The sequence below is a fragment of the Sorex araneus genome, chromosome 9 (genome assembly GCF_027595985.1).
Source record: "Sorex araneus isolate mSorAra2 chromosome 9, mSorAra2.pri, whole genome shotgun sequence".
NCBI classification, from domain to species: Eukaryota; Metazoa; Chordata; class Mammalia; order Eulipotyphla; family Soricidae; genus Sorex; species Sorex araneus.
In genome coordinates this window covers 40,927,439-40,952,615 of record NC_073310.1, presented here as the reverse complement: position 1 = coordinate 40,952,615, position 25,177 = coordinate 40,927,439, and the positions used below count along the sequence as shown (strand labels likewise).

Here is a 25,177-nt window from a genome sequence, read left to right as displayed (position 1 = left end):
AAAGTTTCATGCTGAGTGAAATGAGTCAGAAAGAGAGAGACAGACATACAAAGATTGCACTCATCTATGGTATATAGAATAACAGAGTGGGAGACTAACACCCAAGAACTGTAGAAATAAGTACCAGGAGGTTGACTCCATGGCTTCGAGGCTGGCCTCACGTTCCGGGGAAAGGTCAACTCAGAGAAGGGATCACCAACTACATTGTAGTCGAAGGCCATGTGGGGGAAGGGAGTTGCGGGCTGAATGAGGGCTAGAGACTGAGCACAGCGGCCACTCAACACCTTTATTGCAAACCACAACAGCTAATTAGAGAGAGAAAACAGAAGGGAATGCCTTGCCACAGTGGCAAGGTGGGGTGGGGGGGAGATGGGATTGGGGAGGGTGGGAGGGACACTGGGTTTACGGGTGGTGGAGAATGGGCACTGGTGAAGGGATGGGTTCCAAACTTTGTATGAGGGAAGTATAAGCACAAAAGTGTATAAATCTGTAACTGTACCCTCACGGTGATTCTCTAATTAAAAATAAATAAATTAAAAAAAAAAAAAAAGAAATACCTCAGATTCTTTACACATTTCATTTTTTGATTCACTTTTGGTTGTTATGTACATAGAAATTTTTTAAGCTGTCAAACTTTTCACAACCCCCAACAGCCAACCCACAGTTTAGGAAGCTAAGCGCTAGAGCAGTTTCCTAAAGCATGCAATAATACTGGGGTAGGGGGAGTACAATGCTGAAATGATGTGGGGAGAGGGGCAGGGTGGGAGCAGCCTCTGGTGCAACCGGAGGAAAGAGGGTACTACCAATCTTTTCACTTAAAGAAGGTAGATTTTTTTTGGTGGGGGGGGGGGCACTGAGTACATTTTTTTCTAAAAAGGGAACAGTAGGCCAAATAAGCCTGAGAACCTCTGATCTAACTCATGCCTTCAACTGTTTGCTCAATAAATCCACTACTCTGACTAAACTGGTCAATTCTTTTTTTTTTTCTTTTTGGGTCACACCCAGCGATGCTCAGGGGTTACTCCTGGCTCTGCACTCAGGAATTACTCCTGGCGGTGCTTGGGGGACCATATGGGATGCCCGGGATCGAACCCGGGTTGGCCGCGTGCAAGGCAAATGCTCTGCTATTTGCTGTGCTATCGCTCCAGCCCTAAACTGGTCAATTCTTTACCAAAGAATAGTGAAGTATTCTTTGCCCTTCTGAGCAATTACAGATTTTACCAGTTAGAATATTTTCCTTACATATTTATACTTTTTATGTTCTACTCTAACAAATTTTATGTATTTTCTTATCTCATGGATTTGAAGAAAATATTTTCCCGAACCCTGTATGCAGTGCTCTGTTATACAGGGCAGCATGACAGAAATTAGCAAACATTCTCACTTTTATTAGGTATTAATTCCTACAGCACAAGGATTAACTTATATAGCATGGTACCACATTTATATCTGGCAGAGTTTTCAGTATTAAGGTTCCAAGTGCTATGCTGCTATGCTTTTATTAAAGAATAATAATAATTATAACTACAGTGATTTCTTATATCTTTTTTAAGTTTAATTTTATTTTTATGAAGTTGTTCACAATAATTTGTTACATTATACATTAATATTCCAACACCAATCCCACCACCATTACCACCATATTTTGAATATTTTCACTCTGATCCCCAAATCCTGCCCCCAAAGCAGGACCTAAATAATTGATTTTGTATTGCTTGCTATGAATAATCCACTGAAAATTATCCCAAAAATTTTCCTTAGAGGAAAGTATGTGAAGATTGTTGTATTTCACCCTGGAGTCATTGAGCCCCTGTATAAGAGATTACTAACATGTTGTTAAAAGTTGAGTCTTTTATTTGGGAGTCTCTGGATCATAGCCATTAATAAGCTTATTTCACACCAGAGGAAGTTCCTGGGCAATGCAACCAGGCTACCGGAAGCACAGGGAGATGGGGAAAGTGCGCCCATTCCCAACTCCATGTTTGGAGATTTCAGCCACAAGTCCTGCATACGTGGGTTTTTCAGCAGATTCACCCATGGATGAGACTCATCTGAGCCTGTGGAGATAGGCCGGGTGATTCCTTATATCTTAGAAATTTATTTTCTATGAATTTTATGTCATTTGGTGCTGGAAATGCAAAGCCCAAGGAATGAAAAACATTCTGTAGGAACAGTATATATGAAAACATGGGGGATGAAATCTTAGCTTTTCTAACCACAGTGGCAGTACTGCCAATGTGGGGACAGAAACTTTCCATGGAGAACTACAAGGGAACTAAGAACTGATATTTAAAAATTAAAATTCTATTGAATTATTACTGGTTTTCTATAATACACTTACCAAGAATTCCTTTCCCCCCTTCTCCCCAGCCAAATGCTGAAGACATTTAATCTCATACAGACAGAAATAGGACTAGTCACCTAAATTCTACATTTAAAGTCTTCCCACATAGTTACCAAATATTACTCAATGTTTTTTTCTTTGAAAAAAAAGAAAATTTTATAATGCTTGATCTTCAGTAAAACAAAGTTTAATAAAACCCTTAAAGAGTATTATCAAATAGGAACAATAGTCTCAAAGTCAAGGGAAACAAGAATTTGTAGATCTCTTTTCCAAAAGATTTTTTTTTTAATTCTGGAACTGGAAAAAAATATGCATTGTGTCTCTCTGTTATTTGGCCAGTGTAGATTCACAAATGTCATGGTTCTCATCAGATCCATTTTCTAAATTATTTTTAATAATGTATGGATATGAACAATATATAAACAAAGGATTCATATAAAAATTGAACAGCTGACCAAAGAAATCCTGGCAGAAAGAATCATCATCATCATCAAATATGACAAAAAGAAGTTCCCAATGTGTAGAGAATCCTAATGATTCTAAGTGCCAGAGAAGGTTCAGAAAGAATTAGAATACAGTACTTGAGTCAGCAAGGGAAGGCAGAGGATGAAAAAGATGAACTAAGCACAGAAGGTCATTTTGTTTGTGTATTTATTTATTTTTAGGCCAACCTGGTGGTGCTCAACGTTTTTTCCTGGCTCTATGCTCAAGGATGACACCTGGTGGTGGTTGGGGGACGATACACTGCCAGGGATCAAACCAAGGTCAGCAGCATGCACAGCGAACACCTTAATCCCTGTACTATCTCTCTGGTCTCAGATGGTCATTTTGGGTAGATTAAGAAATGACAATATCCACACCACAAAAATCATATTTATTAGTTTGGGCAATGATTTAATTACAAAATCACCTAAACTCTTGAAATAACATTTCTTGCTGAGATAAATAAGTGCAAATCAAAGAGTAATGGAACTTCAATTCAGCAAAATACTTCAGCTGTCACGATTTGTAGTTTCCTTTAAAACTAAGGGGCTCATTAGTTAAGATGTCAGTTTCCAATCAAAACACCATCTTTTATGTAAGAAGTATAGCCAGGCTACATGACATGTAAGAAGTGTAGGAGTCACAGCTCCCAAGGACCCACTCCTCCAGAGCCATGCTGATCCCTGCCAACTCAGCCTCTACACTAGCACTCATGGCCTCAGGCTTACCCAGCCCCAGGTTTCCTAGACAGCCAAGTCCCAAACTAGCTCCTAAGGACAACAAATTCTGTCCATGCCAACCACTAAGTCAATGATGGTTGGAGGGATCACTCAGGATGGGAGATGCGTGCTGAAAGTAGACTAAGAACAAAACATCATGGCCTCTCAGTATCTGTATTGCAAACCATGATGCCCAAAGGTAGAGAGAGAGTAAGAAGGAAGGTGTCAGCTACCAACTAGACAGTTGCTGCCTAATAAGGAACTTTCCTTTTTTTTGAAAGGTCTGGTCCACTGAGAGAACTAACCACTTGACCACTTCTTTTTTCTTTTTTTTTTGGGTGACTTTTATTTTTTTATTTTTTTTAATTAATAGTTTATTTTTAATTAGTGAGTCAACGTGAGGGTACAGCTACAGATTTATACATTTTTGTGCTCATGTTTCTCCCTTACAAAGTTTGATAATCCATCCCTTCACCAGTGCCCATTCTCCACCACCAGTAAACCCAACATCCCTCCCCGCCTCCCCAGTCCCATCTCCCCCCACCCCACACTGCCACTATGGTAGGGTATTCCCTTTTGTTCTCTCTCTGATTAGGTGTTGTGGTTTGCAATAGACCACTTTTTTTCCCATGCTTTGGATGCCACCCTCATGTTTCCAATTTGCCAATTTAAACCGAGAAACCCTAAACAACCCACTTTCTCCCCCCCAATAAAGATAAAACATAGTCTCTGTTTCTCGGTTTCCCAGCACACACGTGATCCTATCCACACTCTCTCTCCTACTGTGACCATACCATGTGGGCCATACCTTCCAAGACCTGTTCTACCGTCCAAGACCTGTGCTATCTTCCAGGACATGTTCTTCCAGGCATGGTGCATACCAGGACCTGTAAGGTCCTGTTTGTTTTGTTTTGGTTTTTTCCTTCCAAAGTTCCCTAATGGTTTCTGCTGAAGTGACTCTCCCCTGTCCACCTCCCTCTTCCAGGAACTGATATGCCATATTTCCATAATTCAATTTTTATTTACAGAATTTAATATGTATGGGGACTCTTTATCCCAAGTGAACCCAAATCAAGATAATCAATAATTCCACTTATGTGTTTTACTTACAGTTTGCAGAAAAAAAAAAAAAAGGTTTGCATCACATTCCTGAAAATTCTAATACTCTAAGTCAGTGTTTCTCAACTGGGGGCCAGAAGGTTCCATCTGTGGGCCCCGAAAATATTCCAAGGGGGCACAAATGAAAAATGCATAAATGGGGGGCCATGATATGAAAAGAGGGGGTCAACCGGCAAAGAGTGGAGCCACAGGAAGAAAACAAGGTTGGAAGAGAGCCACAGTCAGAAAAAGGTTGAAAAACACTTCCCTTACTCATCCCTAAATGAAATAAAAATACTTCAAAAAATACAATTTAGATTGGTTTAGTCTTAATATACATACTCCAATAAAACTAAAAACTAAACATTACAGCTTCTGTAGCAAATAGCAGAAGACTTGCCTTTAGGATATTTACTGATATATATCAATAAGGGAACCTATTTTTTATATGAGAAAGAAATGTGTCCATCTCCAATACACTTCCAAGGTCTTGCTAGCCAACCCTACTGGGGGAGCCCACAAAGCATCACCTTCTTTTGTAATTTCCCTATCATCAGTAATTCTCTTCAGTTCTACCATGACATTTTTGTGTGCATAAGTCTCTTGTCTGATCATGATGTCATTTTCATAATTGCTGTTGTTGACGTATCTGAGTTTTTCATCTGGCTGAAACTCAAGCTCGTGTCCAAACTTGCCTTGTGTCCGATGTAGGAATGCGGGTAGAAATCACCAGCCACAGTCATTTCCACCTAGCGCTGTTGTAAATCTCAGGAACATAGTAAGAACCATATGGACTGGGCCCGCTACAAGACTGACTTTGGAGGTCCATGTAAGTGACCTGGTGCATTTTCAGCCTATCACATCATTCTTGACAGACCGAGCCTGGCACAAGACACCTCCTTCTGGACACCACCAGATGGCCCCACCAAGAATCTCTGTATGGGTTAAAGACTGAAAGAGGCACCTTCCATTAAATGCGCAGACTCCAAGAGGGCAACAGGATCATTAAGAATCAAGGAAACAAAGCTTCATCAAAGAAAACTAACAATGCCTAAATAACTGGCCATAAAGAAATGGAGATCTATGTACTATATGACAGGGAGTTCAGAGTAATCATCTTACAGATATCCAGTGAACTGTACTAAAACATAGAGACAAACGAAACTAGGAAGGTAATACAATATTATAAAGAAATTCTATAAGGAAAAAGAAACCAATGGGAAATACGTAAATAGAAACCTAGAGCTGATAAATGCATTGACTGAATTCAATAGCAAACTTTAAAAGCATATGCAATCAAGTGAAAGAAAAAAATCTACAAACTTGAAGAAAGGTTATTTGACATTACCCATTCAGGGAAGGAAAAAATAAAAGGAGTCCCATGGTCCCCAAGTACCAATGGAAATACCTCTTCCATCCCAAGAAAATCTATAAACCCCCCTTATTTTAAAATTGGGAAAAGTTTTCCTGATATTGAATTTGCCACTGATTTGTCAACAAAAGCACAGCCAATAAAAGAAAAAGTAGATAAAATGGACTTCTAAATAAAACATTTTGCATCATAGTACACTACCAAATGAGTGAAGACAACCCACAGAATGGAAAATCAAATATTTGCAAATCAAATATCTTCCAAGTGATTAATATCCAGAATATGCTTGGGACTGGAGAAAGAGTACAGTGGATAAGGCACTTGCCTTGCATGTGGTTCACCTGGGTTTGACTCCCTGAGCACCACCTGGAGTGATCCTGAGCACAGAGTCGTAAGTGAGCCCTGAACTCCGCCAGGTGTAGCCCAAAATATCAAAACAAACAAACAAAACTCAAAATATGCAACTCGTACAACTAAACAACAGAAAAATTAAACAATAAGTCAAGTATACTTGGGTAGGCCTCTCTCTAAAGAAGATGTATAATGGCCAATGAGCACCAACTTACTATCACTAGCCACTCAAGAAATGCAAATCATACCCACAATGATACACCAGTTTATACCCATGAAGATGGCTATTAACAGAAAAAGAAAAAATATGTTGTGGTGATGATACAGAGAAAATGGAATTGAGTTGCTGTTTCTCAAAAAGTTAAGTACTTGGGGCTGGAGTGATAGCACAGCGGGTAGGGCGTTTGCCTTGCACTCGGCCAACCCAGGTTTGATTCCCAGCATCCCATATGGTCCCCTGAGCACCGCCAGGGGTAATTCCTGAGTGCAGAGCCAGAAGTGACCCCTGTGCATCGCCAGGTGTGACCCAAAAAGCAAAAAAAAAAAAAGTTAAATACTTAATTACCATATGATCTAACAATTCCACTTCTAGACATAACAATTCTATTTCTAGACAAACACACACAATATATACACACATATATATAGGTATACAGACATTCAAACAGATATACACCAATCCAATTCAATGTATATTGGATAAGTCCCTCTAAATATAATCCTATGTAAACAGAATTGTTGTAATATTACTAGTCAAAAAGTGGACACAACCTGATTACTAATTAACAGATAAATAAAATATGTGGTATATATAAAGATATAAAATACATAAAGTATTGTAAACACATGCATTGGGATATATGCTGCAACATAGAAAATCCTGAAAACATTAATGTTAAGTGAAAGAAATAAATCATGAAAGGGCAAATACTGTATGGTTACTTAAATGAAGTACCTAGAACAGGCAAAATCATACAAAGTAGAACAGACTAGAACCAAGGTTACGTAGAGGAAAGAAGAGGAAGTACTGGTTTATGCTTTCAGTCTCTGGGGTAATACTAATTTGGAAATAGAAAATGGTGATGGTTATACAATATATTGAGCTGTAATTAATAACATCTATTGGCACAATTGAAATGGAAAATTTGTTATATATTGTTTACTGCAATAAAAAAATAAAAGAAAAAATCCCATAAATTCTGTGCTTTCCTGTTATGATTTTTTGGGCCACTGCATAATTATTTCTCAAACTCACCTTACCTGGACCATAATTTTAGAAGGTGGATGAAAAGCAAGCTGCCGTGCATGGTTTATGGACTGTACTCCTTTCCCTTCCCATCTTCCCTCACTTTAAGGTTCTGGCCTGTCCCTCAAAAATTGTGAGGAATGGGTTGGATCGATAGCACAGTGGGTAGGGCATTTGCCTTGCATGTGACCGACCTGGGTTTGATTCCTAGCATCCCATATGGTCCCCTGAGCACTGCCAGGAGTAAATCCTGAGTGTATGAGCCAAGAGTAACCCCTGTGCATTGCCGGGTGTGACCCAAAAAGCAAAGCAAAAAAAAAAAAAATGTGAGGAGTGTCATCACAATTTAAATATCTTCAGTCACTGACTGAACAACACATAAGTGGTAAAAAGGGGGAAAAATCATTTTCTATTCCTCAACATTCCATGCTAGTATCTCAAGTGAGATAAATCTAAAAATCAGCCAACTTCCTCCTACCTGACCTGGGGTCAAAAGGATGCATTATGTAATTATGGCAATGGCATAATTATGCCATTAGCTCCACGTGGCACATTCTTTTCCAGTGCCCTCAGGTGACAGCCTCTACCTACAGAGGGAGCAGCACAGGGCAGTGGATAAGGAGTTCAGGCTGCAGTCTAGCTGCCCAGTGACCCAAGGTAACAAAGTGACCTAAGAGACCAGGTGAAGGGATTCAGGGTACTCCTGAATGCAGAGCCAGGGATAAGCCCTGAACATCATTGTGTGTAGCCCGCCAAAACAAGAAAAAGGACCCAAGTTCAATCCCTGGCACCCCATAATGTCCTTTGACTCCCTCCAGGAGTGATCCCTGAGACTGCTGGGTGTGACCCTCCAAACACAAATAAATAAATAAATAAACAAACAAATAAATAAATAAAAATGGCATTTAAAGTTCCCCAAACACTCATCAGGCACTCAAGAAGGTTGCACTGATCTTTCTCAGTTGAGTGCTGAATGATTTCAACATAGGGATGGAAAGACATAAAAAACTATCCTTGAGGTGGGATCTTGAAATCTAGTATTGACAGTTTGGTCTATTTGAAGAGACGATACTCAGTGAAGAGAGCCCTCTTCATGAATTAAGTCATGTGTGTGATTTAAGTGCTTCAGTAGGAATGTGCCATCCTACCAGACTCTCAGGTAGAAGTCACAAAGGGCACTTTTCTTGAGTGGAAGGAACAACTCGCCGTTCTTTAAGCTTGTTTGCCTTGCTGAACTGTACTTACTCACTAGACATTTTAATGAGCCACAACATACCCCTGTCTAGATCTAAAAGCCTACCATAGTACTTAAGCACCTCTACTTCCACTCAGGCTGATTTGACCACAAAGACCATTATTTGTTTTCTCTTTAATATGGGAGATTCATATAATTAGGATACACCCTGGTCTTAGTGGCCTACACCCAATATTTAGATCTTACAGATACAGTGTGGCTCTAAAAAAGCACTTCTAGAACTTCTAGAAATGAATCTCATAAAGTTCAAAAGGAATTTAACATAGAATGCCCCTGGGAGGCTACGAAAGGGAGCAGCTCGGAGTCCACTGAGCTGGTCCCTCAAGTTTCATCCCTTTCTGGAAGCGCTCCAGGTTGTCTCCAACTCATGTTCAAGACATAATTAGTACCCACAAATACTGCTGAGATTTCGATTCTACATGATGCACAAAGTGTCAACTAGCACCATTGTATAGATTCCATAAATTTCCTGTTAGAAGTTTGTCAGACATTTTACAATTTACATCTTATTAAAAACTTAAAGATCCAAAGGGTTTCCCGAAACATATTATGCTCATTTTTACACTTCTCAGGCAAATTCACAGAGAATTCAAGCGCCAAAGTTAAAGGCAATTAATACTTTTTTTCCAACTGGAAACTGACTTTTGCTAATATCAAAATGACTAAATTTTATGGTATTTCTAGCTCCTTACGAGTCCATTAATTATGTATAAAATATTCCTCAGTTATCTAGGATGAAGATGAATAAAATGATTCCATTTTATGCTGCTTTATGAAAAGCATAAGTTCTTGTAAGTCTGTGTACATATATGTGCACACATGTATTTGTATATATAGTTTAACAAACATAAGAAAATTATATCTAAAATATATAATTCAAAATTTTTAAATACTAAAATTCAAAACTTAAAAATATCCATTTGGGTCAGAGAGACAGTACAGTGGGTAGGACATTTGCCATGTACCTGGCTGACAAGGGTGTTTGCTCCCCAGCACTACATATGGTCCTCTGAGTGCAGAGACAGGATTAAATCCGGAGAGCAAAGCCAGGAGTAAATGTTGAGCACTGCCAAGTGTGGCTCCAAATATCCACTAGGGTGGACTGCATACAAAACATGTGTCTTAACCTCTGAACTGGCCCCTACTAGTATAAGGTATTTGGCTCTGACCTCTCAGCTATAGTCCCAGTCTGAGGTTTCCCAAATCTGTATCTTCAGTTCAGATTAAAGTCTGAGATCTATTCCATATGCCTCTCAGTTGCGTAAAGGATTCCATCCACATCACCAAACTGCCTCTTCTTCCCAGACTTTCTCCCTGTATCTTTGGACTCCCACCCTCAGTAAATCGCATTACCATGCATCTACTGCCAGAGTCAGGCAATGGGAATGATCCTCAATAATTTTTTTTTAAATACCTAATCTCTGTACCAGACCTGTTGATTTCACCTCTTTAGTGACTCTTAACCCACCTACTATTTTGTTTGTTTTGGGTCACACCTGGCTACGGGCTGGAGTGATAGCACAGCGGGTAGAGCATTGCCTTGCACGCAGCCGACCCGGGTTCTATTCCTCCGCCCCTCTCGGAGAGGCCAGCAAGCTACCGAGAGTATCTTACCCACACGGCAGAGCCTGGCTAGCTACCCGTGGCATATTTGATATACCAAAAACAGTAACAACTAGTCTCATGATGGAGACGTTACTGGTGCCCGCTCGAGCAAATCGATGAGCAACGGGATGACAGTGACAGTGACACACCTGGCTCTCTCTGCTCAGGCATTACCCCTCACTCTGTACTCAGGAATCCCTCCTGGCAGTGTGCCGGGTACGACATGGGTTACCGGGCATCTAACCGAAGTCAACCATGTGCAAGGCAAGTGCCCTACCCATTGTATTATCTCTCCGGCCTCAGAACCCAACTACTTCTTCCCAGCCCTAAAACTACTCCTCAATGCAGAAGTCATAGCTTTCAAGGGGCTTTTGAGTCATGGCTCTAATTCTGCATTTTGAACCCATTCTCCCCACTGAAGATTGAATAGTCTTTCTAAATATATAATTCACACCGTTCACCCTTTTGTTCACAATTGTTGGGAAGTGCTACCAAACTGGTAGCAGAACCAGCCCTCCCACGCGGCACAGGAATGAGGCTGTCAGTTTTTTCAGGTTGCTCCGGTGGGAATAGGCAAAGTCAACACTCAAGTTCCCAGTCTGTGCTCTTCTCCCTATATAAAACTGACTCCAGAACACGGATCCATTGTCAATGCTTGTTTTCCCTCTTGCTTCAAGGCCCTCCTCACTGCCTCCCGGGCTGGCGGACTGTGAAGGCCTCCAGCGAAACAAGTCAGGGCAGTAAAAGTGGCAAGCCAGTTTCAAAGTGTCTTCCTTTCTCATTTTCCATGTACTGTCTTTGGCTTCCTGCCACTGCTGAACTGTTTTTGTCAAATACTTAGACACTATGGTGACCAAGTAAATTAAGAAAGTATGTTGTTATGGTAATTATCAGAAAGCTAATCTGAATTTGTCTATAATATCTATACAAATTTATAAGCTAGTGTTTGCAGGGGCTGAGGGGAGAAAAAAGGGAGTGACTACTAATGGGTATAGGGTTTCTTTGGAGGGAGATAAAATATTACAGAATTAAGATACTTGGTGTTGGCTTTACAACTTAGTGAATATACTAACACCACTAAGTTGTACATTTTATGCACGTGAGTTTCTGGAATATAAGTACAGGCAAATTTACATGACATATATATTAATCTCAATTCTTAAAGTTATGGATAAAAATTAACAAATCGGATGTTCACAAGTGTTGGAAGTAATATGAAAAAAATGGTAGTCCTAGGACACATTACTGGTAGGAATATAAAATGGTTCACCCCTTTTGGAAAACAGGCAGACATCAAAAAGTTATACCTCCAAAAGAAAACATGTGTCTTCTTGTAAGGAAATGTTCATAGAAGCTAGCCAAAAGGTAGAATTAACAAAATCGTCCATGAGTGGACAAATCAATAAAATGTGGTATGTCCATACAATGGAATATAATTTAATTACATAACAAAGAATGCAGTGTTGATACATGCTACAACATGAGTAAATCTTGATAAATCATAATGAGTGAAAGAAGTTAGTCAGTAAAGACCACATATCCTGTGATTCCTTTCACATGAAATGTGCAGCACAGGCAAGACTACAGAGAAAGAATACAAAGATGTTGCATTGTGCTAGGAGGACTCAGGAAGAAAGGGGAGTGGCTACTTAAGAAGTAAGGGGTTCTTTTTTCTGTAACCAACACATTCTAAGATTGAATGATGATGGTTGCACAGCTTTGTGAGGAAATGAAAAAAAAATCAAGTCATGAATTTTTAATGACAAAGTGAATAATACATGAATTGTATCTTTATAAATATACAAGATTTGTGGGACCACTTTCATCTGTTATATATTTATCTTAGTATATTTACATAAAACCGCATCAGTTTAAAAACAGCAAACGATTGATGTAATGCAACTTAAAACCAATGTTAGTTGGCTATGTCAGGGGAATTCATTTCTGTTATGGAAAAATATAGGCTGTAATGTAAGACAACCAGACTATCTGGAACCTGAAGTTCAGGTCTATAGAAATGATGCCTCTAAAAGCCAATAAATAATGGCACATCTCCACTACTGCTTTGTCATTTTTTCCAGGACTAGTTTATGGGCTCTTTAAATTTACTAATTAAACTAGGAAATGGATTGACCAAGTGAATAAAATTTACTCAAATTTTATTTTCAAAGCGTTGCATTCCTATTTGTAAACGTACTTATTCCTATAAAATTTAATTCTACACATTTAATCTCCTTTCACATCTGAGAAGCTATTCTACTATTAAACTCTCCTATCCAACTGGCTTTTGCTAAGAAATAATCAGAGGCTGTCTTTTTCTACAATGCATGGCAAAAAATAATTAAAAAAAAAAGTTCAGAGCTTCAAACGCTAAATGCCAAACTGTATACCAAATGAGAAATACTCTAAATACTTTCAAGTGGTTTACAATACTTTTTAAACCAAAGTCACATAATTAGAACTGAGTGTCTTATATAATATTGTTTAAGACAATCTACGTTTATATGTTAATATACATATTCAACTACTGAGTCCAAAAGAAAAAACTTATAAAGCGGTTAAGTAAGATCCTATTACCTCATAAGCTCACAGGTTCGAGATCTAAGTAACAGTGGCAACAGTGCTTTAAGACTGATACTGGCAGAGGGGCCAGGTGATAGCACAGCAGGTAGGGCATTTGCCTTGCATGTGGCCGACTAGGGCTCCACCCCTGGCATGCCATCTGGTCCCCTGAGCACCACGAACAGTTATTCCTGAGTGCAGAGCCAGGAGTAATCCCTGAGCATCACTGGGCATGGCCCAAAAAGGAAAAAAAAAAAAAAAAGACTGATACTGGTAGAAAATGATCTTATATATCATAAGGAAAGGAGACCATACATACTTAAATCACATAGTGTTGGGAACTTGTACACGGAATGTTAATTTCAGTACTCTATAAATAGCAAAGTACCGTGATGAGCCATAACTAAGTAAACACCTCATAGTCAGCTGATATAATGGAGCACTGTGAGGGCTGGAGAAAGAGTGCAATAAGTTAAGTGCAGACTTTGTATTGCTGGACACTTGGGTTCAATCCCCAGCACTCTGTGGTCTTGCGAGCACTACAGAGAATGGCCCCTGAGCTTGGAGCTAGGTGTAGCCCCTAAGCACCACTGGATGTGGCCCCCAAATTAAAACCAACCAAATAACAGGGAATACTGTGGAAACATGCCACTTCAGAATCTACCACACTATAGGACTTTGTGTGGTATTACAGAATTAACTACTGGATCAGAGAAGAAAAGCGAGATGTGGGACAGCAAACACCTTCCAGGTTGGGAAGATAGTTTGTTTTCAAAGAGCATAAATGATAACAGAAGACATACCTTGCGGCATTATCTTCCTAGCAGTGCTTCTTTTGCTTCTTGAGCTTCTTTTTCCAGGTATTTTTTTGTCCTTTTCCAAGAAAGCCTGTCCATCTCTGGCACCCTCCCAGTAAGTGCTCTCGGAGTTCTCACTGGTAGCCACCTCACAGCCTGCGATGCAGCTTTCATTATTGTTGAGACTGTCCTGCTCCAAAACTTCAGGTTTGCCCATTGCACTCTCACTGCTTGTCAGATGCTCACAGCCATCCCCATCAAGCTGATTTTCATTCTCATCAGATGCAGAAGGCAAGCGGGTTACTATACTTTCCACACAGTCTCCAGGATGGCAGCCATCTTTTGGTTCTATCTGCAGATTGTATGTAGGAGTTGCACTGTCATCCATTAGAGCATCTTTTGTTGAACCATTTAAATTTTCTTAAAGTCCTTCCATGTCTGTAATGACAAAAATATGTATTTTAAATTCTAACTTTTTCTAGACTCTGAATTTTCAACATGCTTATTTCTCTCTACTCTTGGGTGGTTTTAAATAGGGAAAAGAAAACAAGGACTAAAGCTTATTGTTAGTACCCCCACTTGCAGCCCCACCTAAATCTCAGCTGGCTCCTGCTTGAATACAGTGATTTGATACCCTGGCTTCCAGTGTATTACTTGTGAAACTCGTTCTTTAAAATCTCTGACTATTGCACCCAGGTACTGATCTAAATAGATAGAAAGATAGATAGATCCAGTCTTAGTACTGACATATCTTGAAAAGCTCTCTATGTGATTCTCATTTGCTTCATGTTGGGCCTAACATTCAATTAAAAAAAAAATATTGGTTAAAAGAGGTGAGTTGGGACCCTCTGTGCCTAAAGACTTTGATTCCAGAGACCTAAGACATTGGGGCATCCAGCGCAGCTTCTTACAGCAATGCACTGGGACTGTGAGCTGGGCTACAACTCCGTGCTGCCTGGGGATGGATCTTTCCTCCCCACCCTGTCTTCCTGCACGGAAAATGGCGGCGGCAGCAACATCCACATGGCAGGAGCCATCTTCTAAGACTCCTAACCCAGAGGTATACGGTTTTTACACTTGGGGCTCCTAGGGAATCATGGGAAGTGGGTGTAACTGGCATGCCCTCGGCCCAGATAAATTCGGAGCTGCTGAGAGTGAAAAGGACCCTCTGCGCCTAAAGACTTTGATTCCAGAGACCTAACACATTTGGGCATCCAGCGCAGCTTCTTACAGCAATGCACTGGGACTGTGAGCTGGGCTATGCAATTTCTGGCAGAATTTTCCCTGGACATTATACAGATATCCAAAAACTTAACATCTCTTAATTGTCAGCAATGTGAAACGGTTCCTTTTTAACTGGTCTGACTTGGGGGGGGAAACTCCAAATAATAGCAGTGAGTTTTTGTTGAAATATTGAAGGTTATTAAAGTAGCAGCCATTTCTCTGGACTGTGAACTAAGCAACAGCCCCACGCCAGCCAAGAAGAGGAAATATCCCTCTTTCCCGGTTGTTTCCCATTTTCAGGGAGAAACGCAGCATGGTGTCCACCATACAATGAGGTACCTGAAGAGGGATGAGGGGGGAAAAAAAAGGGAAAAGGAAAAAGGAAAAAAAAAGAGTTATGTACTTGAGCAGTGGGGCTACATATCTCTTCATTCTCAGCAATGGAAAACTAATTATCAAATGCTTCCTTGGTAGTAGGGCTGTCTTTCTTGGGGGGAAACTCCAACAACAATAGTGAGTTTTGTGTTGAAATATGGAACGTAATCAAGGTAAAGAGAAAATGGTGTGAAATTCATCAGTTATACAGTTGAGGGTGGGGGAGCAGGGGGTATACTGGGGTTTTTGGTGGTGGAATATGGGCACTGATGAAGGGATGGGTGTTTGAATATTGTATAACTGAGACATAAGCCTGAGAACTTTGTAACTTTCCACATGGTGATTCAATAAAAATTAAAAAAAAAAGAGGTGAGCTGGAGTGATATTACAACAGGTAAGGCGTTTGACTTGCATGTAGCCAATCTAGGTTTGATCTCCGGCATACCATATGGTTCCCTAAGCACCGCCAGGAGTGATGCCTGAATGCAAATCCAGGAGTAACCCATAAGCACTGCTGGGTGTGGCCCAAAAACCAAAATAATAATGAAAAGATTATATGCTAAAGTTAATCATTTGCTATTACTGTATACTTACCAGAGAACTTAAGGTTATTATAAATCTTTGTCCATCCAAACAACAGCACTATTTGCAAGTGAAAACATTTAAAGAGAAAATTTAATAAATTTTATAAAAAGTGTATGTGTGGTAGAATTCAAGTAGCATATATTTAAATTATATGTTCTTACATCTTTTACTTCTGGAAAACTGGCCTTACAGAAACCCTAGAAATTATCGTCAAATTCCTTTTATACAATTTTTAAGCTGATAAAAGAACATTATTAAATCTAGGTCATCTAATTTAGACATGGAAGAATTTAAATCTGCTCCCAAGCTCCTACTAACACTCTTAAGACATCAGAATAGGGTCTGAAGATATAGCACAGTGGGTGGAATCTCTGTCTTGGGCTTGGTCAATCCTCTGTTCCCCCTATGGTCCTCTGAGTACCACCATGAGTGATCCCTGAACAGGTGAGACCCTAAAACAAAATCTCAAAATAAATTCTAAGCCTTTTATCTATCATGTTTTATCACCAAAAGTACATTAAGAAAGTAATATCATCAAAATTTAGAAATGCTTGCTTATCCCTTCCAAGTACTTGAATTTGAATCCAATATAATATTCCAGTGATTCTGAAATACAAAAATGTTCTACCACAAGATTTTATTTCTTAAAATTAATAGAAATGCTTACTTATAAGAAACATATGAAGTACAAGTCTATAAAAACATGAAAAGTAACAAAGCATTAACTCTACATTGTATATGTTTCCAGCCTATTTTGCTCCGGGTTTGTTCATGGGAACCATGTAATGCCAGGTGTAGAAACCAGGGCTCCTGCATGCAGAGCACATACTCCGGGAGTCAGAGAGACAGAATAAGGTAATTCTTGGCCTCAGTAGCTTCACTAGGTAAAGCCCTGGAAATGGCCGAGTAATGGCCTGCACCATCCTGGAGGTGGTGTCATCCCCCCCTCGAGCCCCTCCTCCTCCCACACACATCACCCAGCAACACATCCTCTGGCCCTAGCACTGAACATCTAGTAAGACAGACCAAGTATCACTGGGAATACCCCTCCAACCCTCTAATTATGACTTAGGAGACCCTCACCCATTTTTTTAAAGAGAAAGAAAAAGTATCCATCTAGCTGTTTGTACCCTGTCCCTAGTCCCTAGAAGTTGTAGTTTTATCTGCAAAAGACACCTGGTGCTTAGGAATTTGAGAGACAGTATGGGACATAAAGCATTTTCATCTCCTACTATTTCGTGATTAAATCAACAGTTTAATTCTCTAAATCTAACTTTGTGAACTACCTTCTAGCACTACTTTTATGATTTTTTTTTTTTTTAGGTCACACTGGCAATGCTCAGGAGTTACTCCTGGCTCTGCACTCAGGAATTAGTCTGGCATTGCTTAGAGGACCATATGGGATGCTGGGAATTGAATCTGGGTCAACCACATGCAAGGCAAACACACTATTTGCTGCTGTACTATCGCTCTAGTTACTCTTGTAAATATTCTTAAGACACCTACAAAATTCTTCAAAGTTTGGTTAAAAGTAACTCCAATTTGCCTTTCATGACTTTTCTATTCCAAAAGACACATACAGGGCCAAAGCAACTATATGGTAAGTAGGGTGCTTTCCTCACATGCTGCCAATCCAGGGTCAATCCCTGGCACCTCATATGGTTCCCTCAAGCCCCACCAAAAGTGGTCTCTGAGTGCACGAGCCAGGAGTAAGCCTCAGCACTGTTGGGTATAGTCCCAAACTAAAAGAACAAGAAAAGGGTGTGTGTGTGTGTATACACACACACACACACACACACATATATGTATATATATATACACACACATATATATACACATACATAACATATAGTACATAATATGCCATTTCAATACTCATAACCCAGCCATACATATTTTGACTCTTTACGATGTCTAATCTTCGGCCTTGTACTTACTTGATTAAAAAGAGGTAAACAAACCATTTTTCTACAGTTTTCTCTGTAAAAAAAGAAAGTGAACCACATGGATTTTCCTCCACATCCCTGCCCCTATCCTGAAATACAGAGAGAACTATTACAGAAATATATATATATATATGACTTCTACCTACATTTGTAACATACTTCAACTGCAATATTTCAAATGATAGGATGAATTTCTTTGCTCTTTTTTTTGTGTGGGGGGAGGTGGTCAGAGAAAGTGTTTGGACCATACCTATGTGGTGCTCAGCACTTAATCCTGAATCTGTGCTCAGGGCTCACTCTGGTAGTGCTCACAGGACTCCATAGTGCTGAGGACTGAACTTGAGTCCGTTACACACAAAGTAAGTGTCTCACTTCCTGCACTAGGTCTCCAACCTGCCATAGGATGACTTTCTTAATGTGCTTGCTAATCAGTGTAGTTCTACTGCTTTGGAGAACAAATATAAGTAACTTACTTTTGTTTCTTCTTCTTCAATACTACACCAATAACATTTTTAAAAAGTTGATCTTTTTTTGTATTCCTGGATCTTATCATATGAAAGCATCTGGGCAGGAAAATCACAAGAAGAAAGAGACTCCATCGATACACAGTATATTTAAATGTGTGCTAACTTGTGTGAAACTGGAAGGTTACAAATACAGTTAAAATGGCTTTTAAAGGGAATTGCTTGACCTAAATTACATGTCCATTCTCTACAATTCCTCTTTGTTGTCTATACCAACTCTTACAAAAGAATTAGGGCCACTGAGATCACTGCACAGCCTGACTCTGGCATATTTTGCCTTTTAAAAGCATGATGGGGCTGCCCAAGTTTCAAGACTCTTGTGGCAAAATAGCATTCCAAATATGTACACTGTATAAAAGTTATTTGACATGTTGACTTTGTGCAGTTGAAGAATTTCAAGCAAACATATGGAAGTAAACTTAAACAAAACTTGAAAACCCATGGGGCTGGAGAGATAGTACAGTGGCCAGGGCACTTACAGGGGCTTGCTCCCTGGACCCCATACTATAACCCGAGCTTGCTAGGAGTATTCTCTGAGTGCAGAGCCAGGAATAGGTCCTCAGCACCACCCGGAGTGGATCTAATTTTCCCAACCCAAAGAAAACAATGTGTGTCCAAACTATGATAAGCTGCATTTGTAATATATGTACCAGATTTTCAAGATTATGAATAAAAAATGTACAAGTTTATTAACTTAAAATACTTAAAATATCATGTTAAAATGATATTTTGCCCTACTTGATTTAATCAATCCTATTATTGAAATTAATTTCACCTCTGAAGGGGCCAGAGAGATATACAGCTGGTAAGGTTCTTGTCTTATATGGAGTCAACCCAGGTTCGATCCCAAGCACCTCCAAATGGTTTCCTGGAGCAAGAAGTAATCCCTGAGCATAGAGCCAGGAAAAAGTCCTGAGCTCAGACGAGTATGTAGCCCAGTAAACAAAAATATTAAATTGAACTCACCTGTTATAGTATTTTTAACATAGTTACTAGAGGGAAACACCACATATAGCTTACAGTATATTTTGATTAAGCAGCAGTGCTCTAATGATGTTGCCTCAGCAATATCCTCGGCAGTATCATAGTAGCCAAAGTCTGGTTCAGGGTAAATCACTTCATCCTAGAGTCTTTCTTGCTAACACAAATGATGCTATAGGCATTTTCTGGCAACAGACATTATAATTACTAAATTAAACAAGATAAAGACTTATTTAAGGATACAGACATTACCTGCTCTTAAAATTAATTCTTATAACCTGGCTATATTCTGTTTTCAGGATCTAAATTTAAATCCCAGGATCCTTCTGCCCCTCTATTTTTGGTGTTTTGCCAAAAATATTTCTTGTTACTCCATAACCTTAAATAGTAATTATGATTGGTAAAACAGCCTGACAATCACTGTATCACTGTCATACTATTGCTCACTGACGTCCTCGGGAGGGCACCAGTAATGTCTCCATTGTGAGACTTGTTGTTACTGTTCTTGGCATATCGAATACGCCACAGGTAGCTTGCCAGGTTCTGCCGTGCGGGCAAGAAACTCTCGGTAGCTTACCGGGCTCTCTGAGTGGGGAGGAGGAATCAAACCCGGATCTGCCATGTGTAAGGCAAACGCCCTACCCGCTGTGCTATTACAATAATCTTTTAAAAATATTTTAATTTCTAGATAATAGTATAGTACAAAAGTTAGAATGTTTAATACTTATATGTAGTTAATAATAAATAGCACTGTAGCACTGTCGTCCCATTGTTCATCAATTTGCTCGAGTGGACACCAGTAATGTCTCCATTGTGAGACTTGTTGTTACGTTCTTTGGCATATAGAATACAACACGGGTAGCTTGTCAGGCTCTGCTGTTCGGGCAGGATACTCTCAGTAGCTTGCTGGGCTCTCTGAGAGGGACAGAAGGGAATCGAACCCGGGTCAGCCACATGTAAGGCAAATGCCCTACCTGCTGTGCTATTAAATAATCTTTTTAAAATATTTTGATTTCTAGATAATAGTATAGTACAAAAGTTACAGTGTTTAACACTTATGTGTATTTAATAATAAATACATTTCATAATAATTTATTTTATTTTTTTGTTGAAGAAAACAAAGCTTTTATTTTTTTATAATAATTTATTTTAATAGAGGAAAAAGGAAACAGAACAGAAAACATGCCATGAGTTAAGCAATTAAAAAACGTGACAAAGAGGGACGGAGAGATAGCTCAATGGGCTGGAACCTATGCTGGCAAGTGGAAAGCCCAGTTTCAATCGCATGGTCCCCTGAGCACTGAGCTGGGAGCAATTCCTGAGCCTTGCCAGGTGTGCCCACCCCCATAAAAATCACAAAAAGTGACTAATGTAATAAAAGTACAAGAACAGAAAAACTTTAAATACATATAAACGATCAGTTATAGGAAAATATCAAAGGAATGATTGTAAAGGAGAAAGCAGTAATCCTAGATATTCACTGAGAAAGCACTTTCAAAGCATTAAAAAATTAGAGCTGGGGGCTAAGGTCCTTGCCTTGCACAAGGCTGACCTGTTCCCATCTCCAGCACTGCATCTGGTCCCTGAGAATAACAGTAGGAGCCAGGAGTAGCCCTGAGCACTGATGGGTGTTGCCCCCTCCCACCAAAAAATAAATAAATAATAAGTTTTTTTCACATACAATATATATTGTATATAAAGGAACTAACTGAAACATTGTGACTCATAAGCCTAAAAATAACCTTGGGGCAGATAAATTAAACAAAGGAAGTACAATTTGCTTCAAGTTCTCAGTCCTCCCTTTAGTAACTTGGTTCAGTTCAGGATAAATTACACATCTACAAAGCCTTTGAGTTAAAAACCCATTACTTAAAAGTGACAGGCCAAAAGCCTTATTGTGGTTAAGCTGCCCAGCGCAAGATGGAGTCATCTCTCATCTCTTTGTCTTTCACAGAAGACATATACTTAAGCCAAAGAGAAGCGAAGGTCTGAAACATTCTCGGGCACCCAGAAACGCACAGTTTAGCAGTAACTTCTCACAACTTTTCTCTTCCCTGTATTTTTCTTCTCTTATGGGAAAAAGGGCAATCCCCTACAACCACAAATTACACAGTCAAACTTGCCCAGTTTGAGGAATTTCAAGGGACAACATATCCGAAGTACAACAAATGAGCTTTGCCCTGTGAAAACCACCTTTGAGATCACCAGCTCCTCCCAGCCAGATCAGCATCTAACAGTTGTTTCATATAAGTCATTAGTCAAACTTTCGCCTATTTCATGGTAACTGAAATCATGATTCAAAATTTTTCTAGACATCAATGACTTTGATAGTACTTGAAGGACTGGGTAACATAGCATATGGAATTACCGGTAGCAACAATACAAGCATTTTTTGTTTTGTTTTGCCTCGAAGTTATTGAGTTCAGCAGTTATTATCACACACAGAGAATCACAGTTTAGACAAAGGTGTTGATTCTCTATGTCCATATGCAGCTATGTTCATTTGCTTTAATTTGTTCTTTCTTACAAAATATGGTGCAACCATACTTTGAAGACATAACCAACAGAATACAAGATATTTTCATCCCATTTAAAACAAAAATTAAACTCTCTGCTGCATATCTACTGTATATCTTCATGGAAATTCCTTTACCAATTTCAAAATTTTTAGCAGTTATACAGGGCTGGAACAAATGGAGACGTTTCTGGTGTCCGCTCGAGTAAATTTATGAACAACGGCATAACAGTGATGACAGTGATACAGCTGAGTAATATAACGCGATCTATGTTTTATGACTTTTTGAGGTCACTTCAACAGTGTTGAGGGGCAACCTGAATGGATTGAATGGGGGCTGAAGGGGCAAGAGGTAGAGGATAGAGAAAGACAGCATTGGCAGCATGCAAGGAATTGGCCTTAACCCTGAACTATTTATATTTTAACCATAAAGCATACACAAATATACTATATATTTTGCATTGAAACAATAATTCGTACATAGAGGGAAAACTAAAGAGTTCATTAGAACCTTCCCTTAGAGGCTCGTCAAATAGCATTATCTGAACGAAAGGATAAATATTAAGAGCAACCAACTATTATTATTTACTAAGTATTAGGAAGAACTCTCAGTCACAATGGTATACATTGGTATACATTTAATATACACATAGGTTCTACAAAGTAGTTCTATAATTACATGCATATCACATACAAGGAAATAGTAACAAAGAAAGATTAGAGGTCAAGGTTACATAGTACTTGGCAAAGTTAAGATTTAAATAACCTGACTCCAGAACCTGTATTCTCAACCACTATAATCATTTATACATTAATTTTAAAACTCAACTGCCTCAGATGTATATTTTGTGAGCAGCAAACTTCTACCTTTAAGGAGACAACAACACAAACAACAAATCTCTGCACTGTCGCACTGTCCTCCCATTGTTCATCGATTTGCTCGAGCGGGCACCAGTAACATCTCCATTGTGAGACTTGTTGTTACTGTTTTTGGCATATCGAATATGCCACGGGTAGCTTGCCAGGCTCTGCCGTACGGGCAAGATACTCTCGGTAGCTTGCCGGGTTCTCCAAGAGGGACAGTGCAATAGTGCTAAACAATCTCTAATGTCATAAAATGTTTTCAGAAACATGAGAACATTTTAATTGTTTATCTTGTTATTCATTGATTTTCATTTTATTTATTTTTGGGTCTCCCAAGGAATGCTCAGAAGACTTAGGCATCCCCACTGGAAATTCTCAGCCAACCAGACCAGTGGTTCAATGCAAGGGCCTAAGGATGTGCTACTGGGGATATCCAGGCCACCGCATGGTGCAGGCATCCTAACTGCTATGCAGGCCCCACAGAGACATAGTTCAAAAAAATAGCTTGAGGCAAAATAAAATAAAAGCCATCAATAAAACCATTATGTGTACTCTTTAAATGTTACAAAGTGCACAGTTGTTGCTTCTTACTCTGGGGGGCAAATCAAGACCAGGGCCTCACTATGCTCTGCACTGTATATTCCCCATTCTATAAACTAATTTCTGTCACTTTATGCATAAATCCATGTAACACTGCTGCTAGAAATCATGGTAAGAAAATCTTACATGTGCCCTTTTGCACATACACAATTAATACTTGGCAGATCATGGATATTCACTGCTCAGGGGGCTGAGATAGCTCAATGGGCAGCGTGTACACTTTGCATGCAGGAGGGCCAGGTTCCTTCCCCGTGGTCTGCTGAGCACCGCCAGGAGCAGCCTCCACACTACAGAGTCAGGAGTAGCCCCTGAGCACTACCCAAAGGGGCCCAAATCAGAAACGAAAAACAAAAAGTGCACATGCTTACGAATGCTGACATTAAGTCAAGCAACTGATGACCCATCTACACATCTAATGAGTCAAGCAACTGATGACCCATCTACACATCTACTCATATATGTGTGTATATGTTCACTTAATAAACATGTATATACTAAAAATTGTATTTTTTTTTAAGTTTTAAACATATGCAAAAGCATCAAAGATAAAAGAGTTCTGTTTCTGGCAAAAGCAGACTTATTCTTTCAAACACTCCTGATGATAACAATTAGAACTAGTGGACCGAGAGCGCCCATCTGAAGGCCCAAAGATCTGAGCAGACCTGCTAGCCAGAGCCCGGAGTACACGGCAAAGGGAGATAAGGGACTAATAAAAAGGAAGCAGGGGCTGGAGCGATAGCACAGTGGGTAGGGTGTTTGCCTTGCACTCGGCCAACCCGGGTTTGAATCCCAGCATCCCATATGGTCCCCTGAGCACCACCAGGGGTAATTCCTGAGTGCAGAGGCAGGAGTAACCCCTGTGTATCGCCAGGTGTGACCCAAAAAGCAAGAAAAAAAAAAAAGGAAGCAGAAGGCTTTAGGGGGCCTAAAAAGGGCTACTTCCTCAAAGAAAAGGGGAACCTGAAAAAGAGCAGCTCACGGGGAAGCTAAAGCCCAGTACAATCATCTTACTCCCCGGGTAAGGTAACCTGTCCTAACTTGGTTCCTGGTCAACACCATAAATCAAATCTCTCGAGATAAAGAAATCCAATAAAGCCTCAAATTATCCTCTTAAATTCTCACCTATAATTTCCAGTATACAATCCCAAATAAGCAGGTGAAATGGAAGGTGGGGGTGGTAAAGAAGTTAAAAAACAATTCCTAGAAGGTACAGGGTACATACTTTGGCCTTAAAGGAACTTTAACTCATTATTAGGCAAGGAGAAATACTTTCAGAAGAGCACAAGAACTGATACTATGGTGACAAAAGCAAATAGTTTAACACATTTATCTCACTTTTCAACCAAATCACTATGTTTGTTTTAAAATAATGGTTTTTTTAAATTCAAATGGATATTCTAGACCTAAAAATTGCATTTACTGAAACTGAAACTACTACAGATATGAAACTCAAAGAAACATTAATTCCTCAAGGACTTTAGAACAAAGAGAGGTGTATTTAAGAAGTTATTCCAAATGGTAACTTTTTGATCAATCAAGCAAACTTTACTTAAATGAGTTGCTAAGAAGTAAAATAAAAAGTGCCGAATGGAAATGTAGCTTCATGGTAGAGCGGTAGAGCGTGCCTTGTATATGTGAGGCCCTGGGTTCCATTTCTGGTACGAAAAAAGAGAAAAGAAGGGAGGGGAGAGAATAAAAAGAAAGAGCATAACTTTTCTAAACTCTATTTGC

General features: G+C 39.5%; 1 protein-coding gene across 1 annotated transcript in view; it reads right to left on the bottom strand.

Moving 5' to 3' along the window:
- CNST (consortin, connexin sorting protein) overlaps positions 1–25,177 on the bottom strand; it is a 116,328-nt gene that overhangs the window by 65,922 nt on the left and 25,229 nt on the right. The window contains exon 2 of the mRNA XM_055146746.1: positions 13,839–14,270. Coding sequence (XP_055002721.1) covers positions 13,839–14,220 — 382 coding nt within the window. The 5' untranslated portion in view covers positions 14,221–14,270. The remainder of the gene's footprint in view (positions 1–13,838; positions 14,271–25,177) is intronic.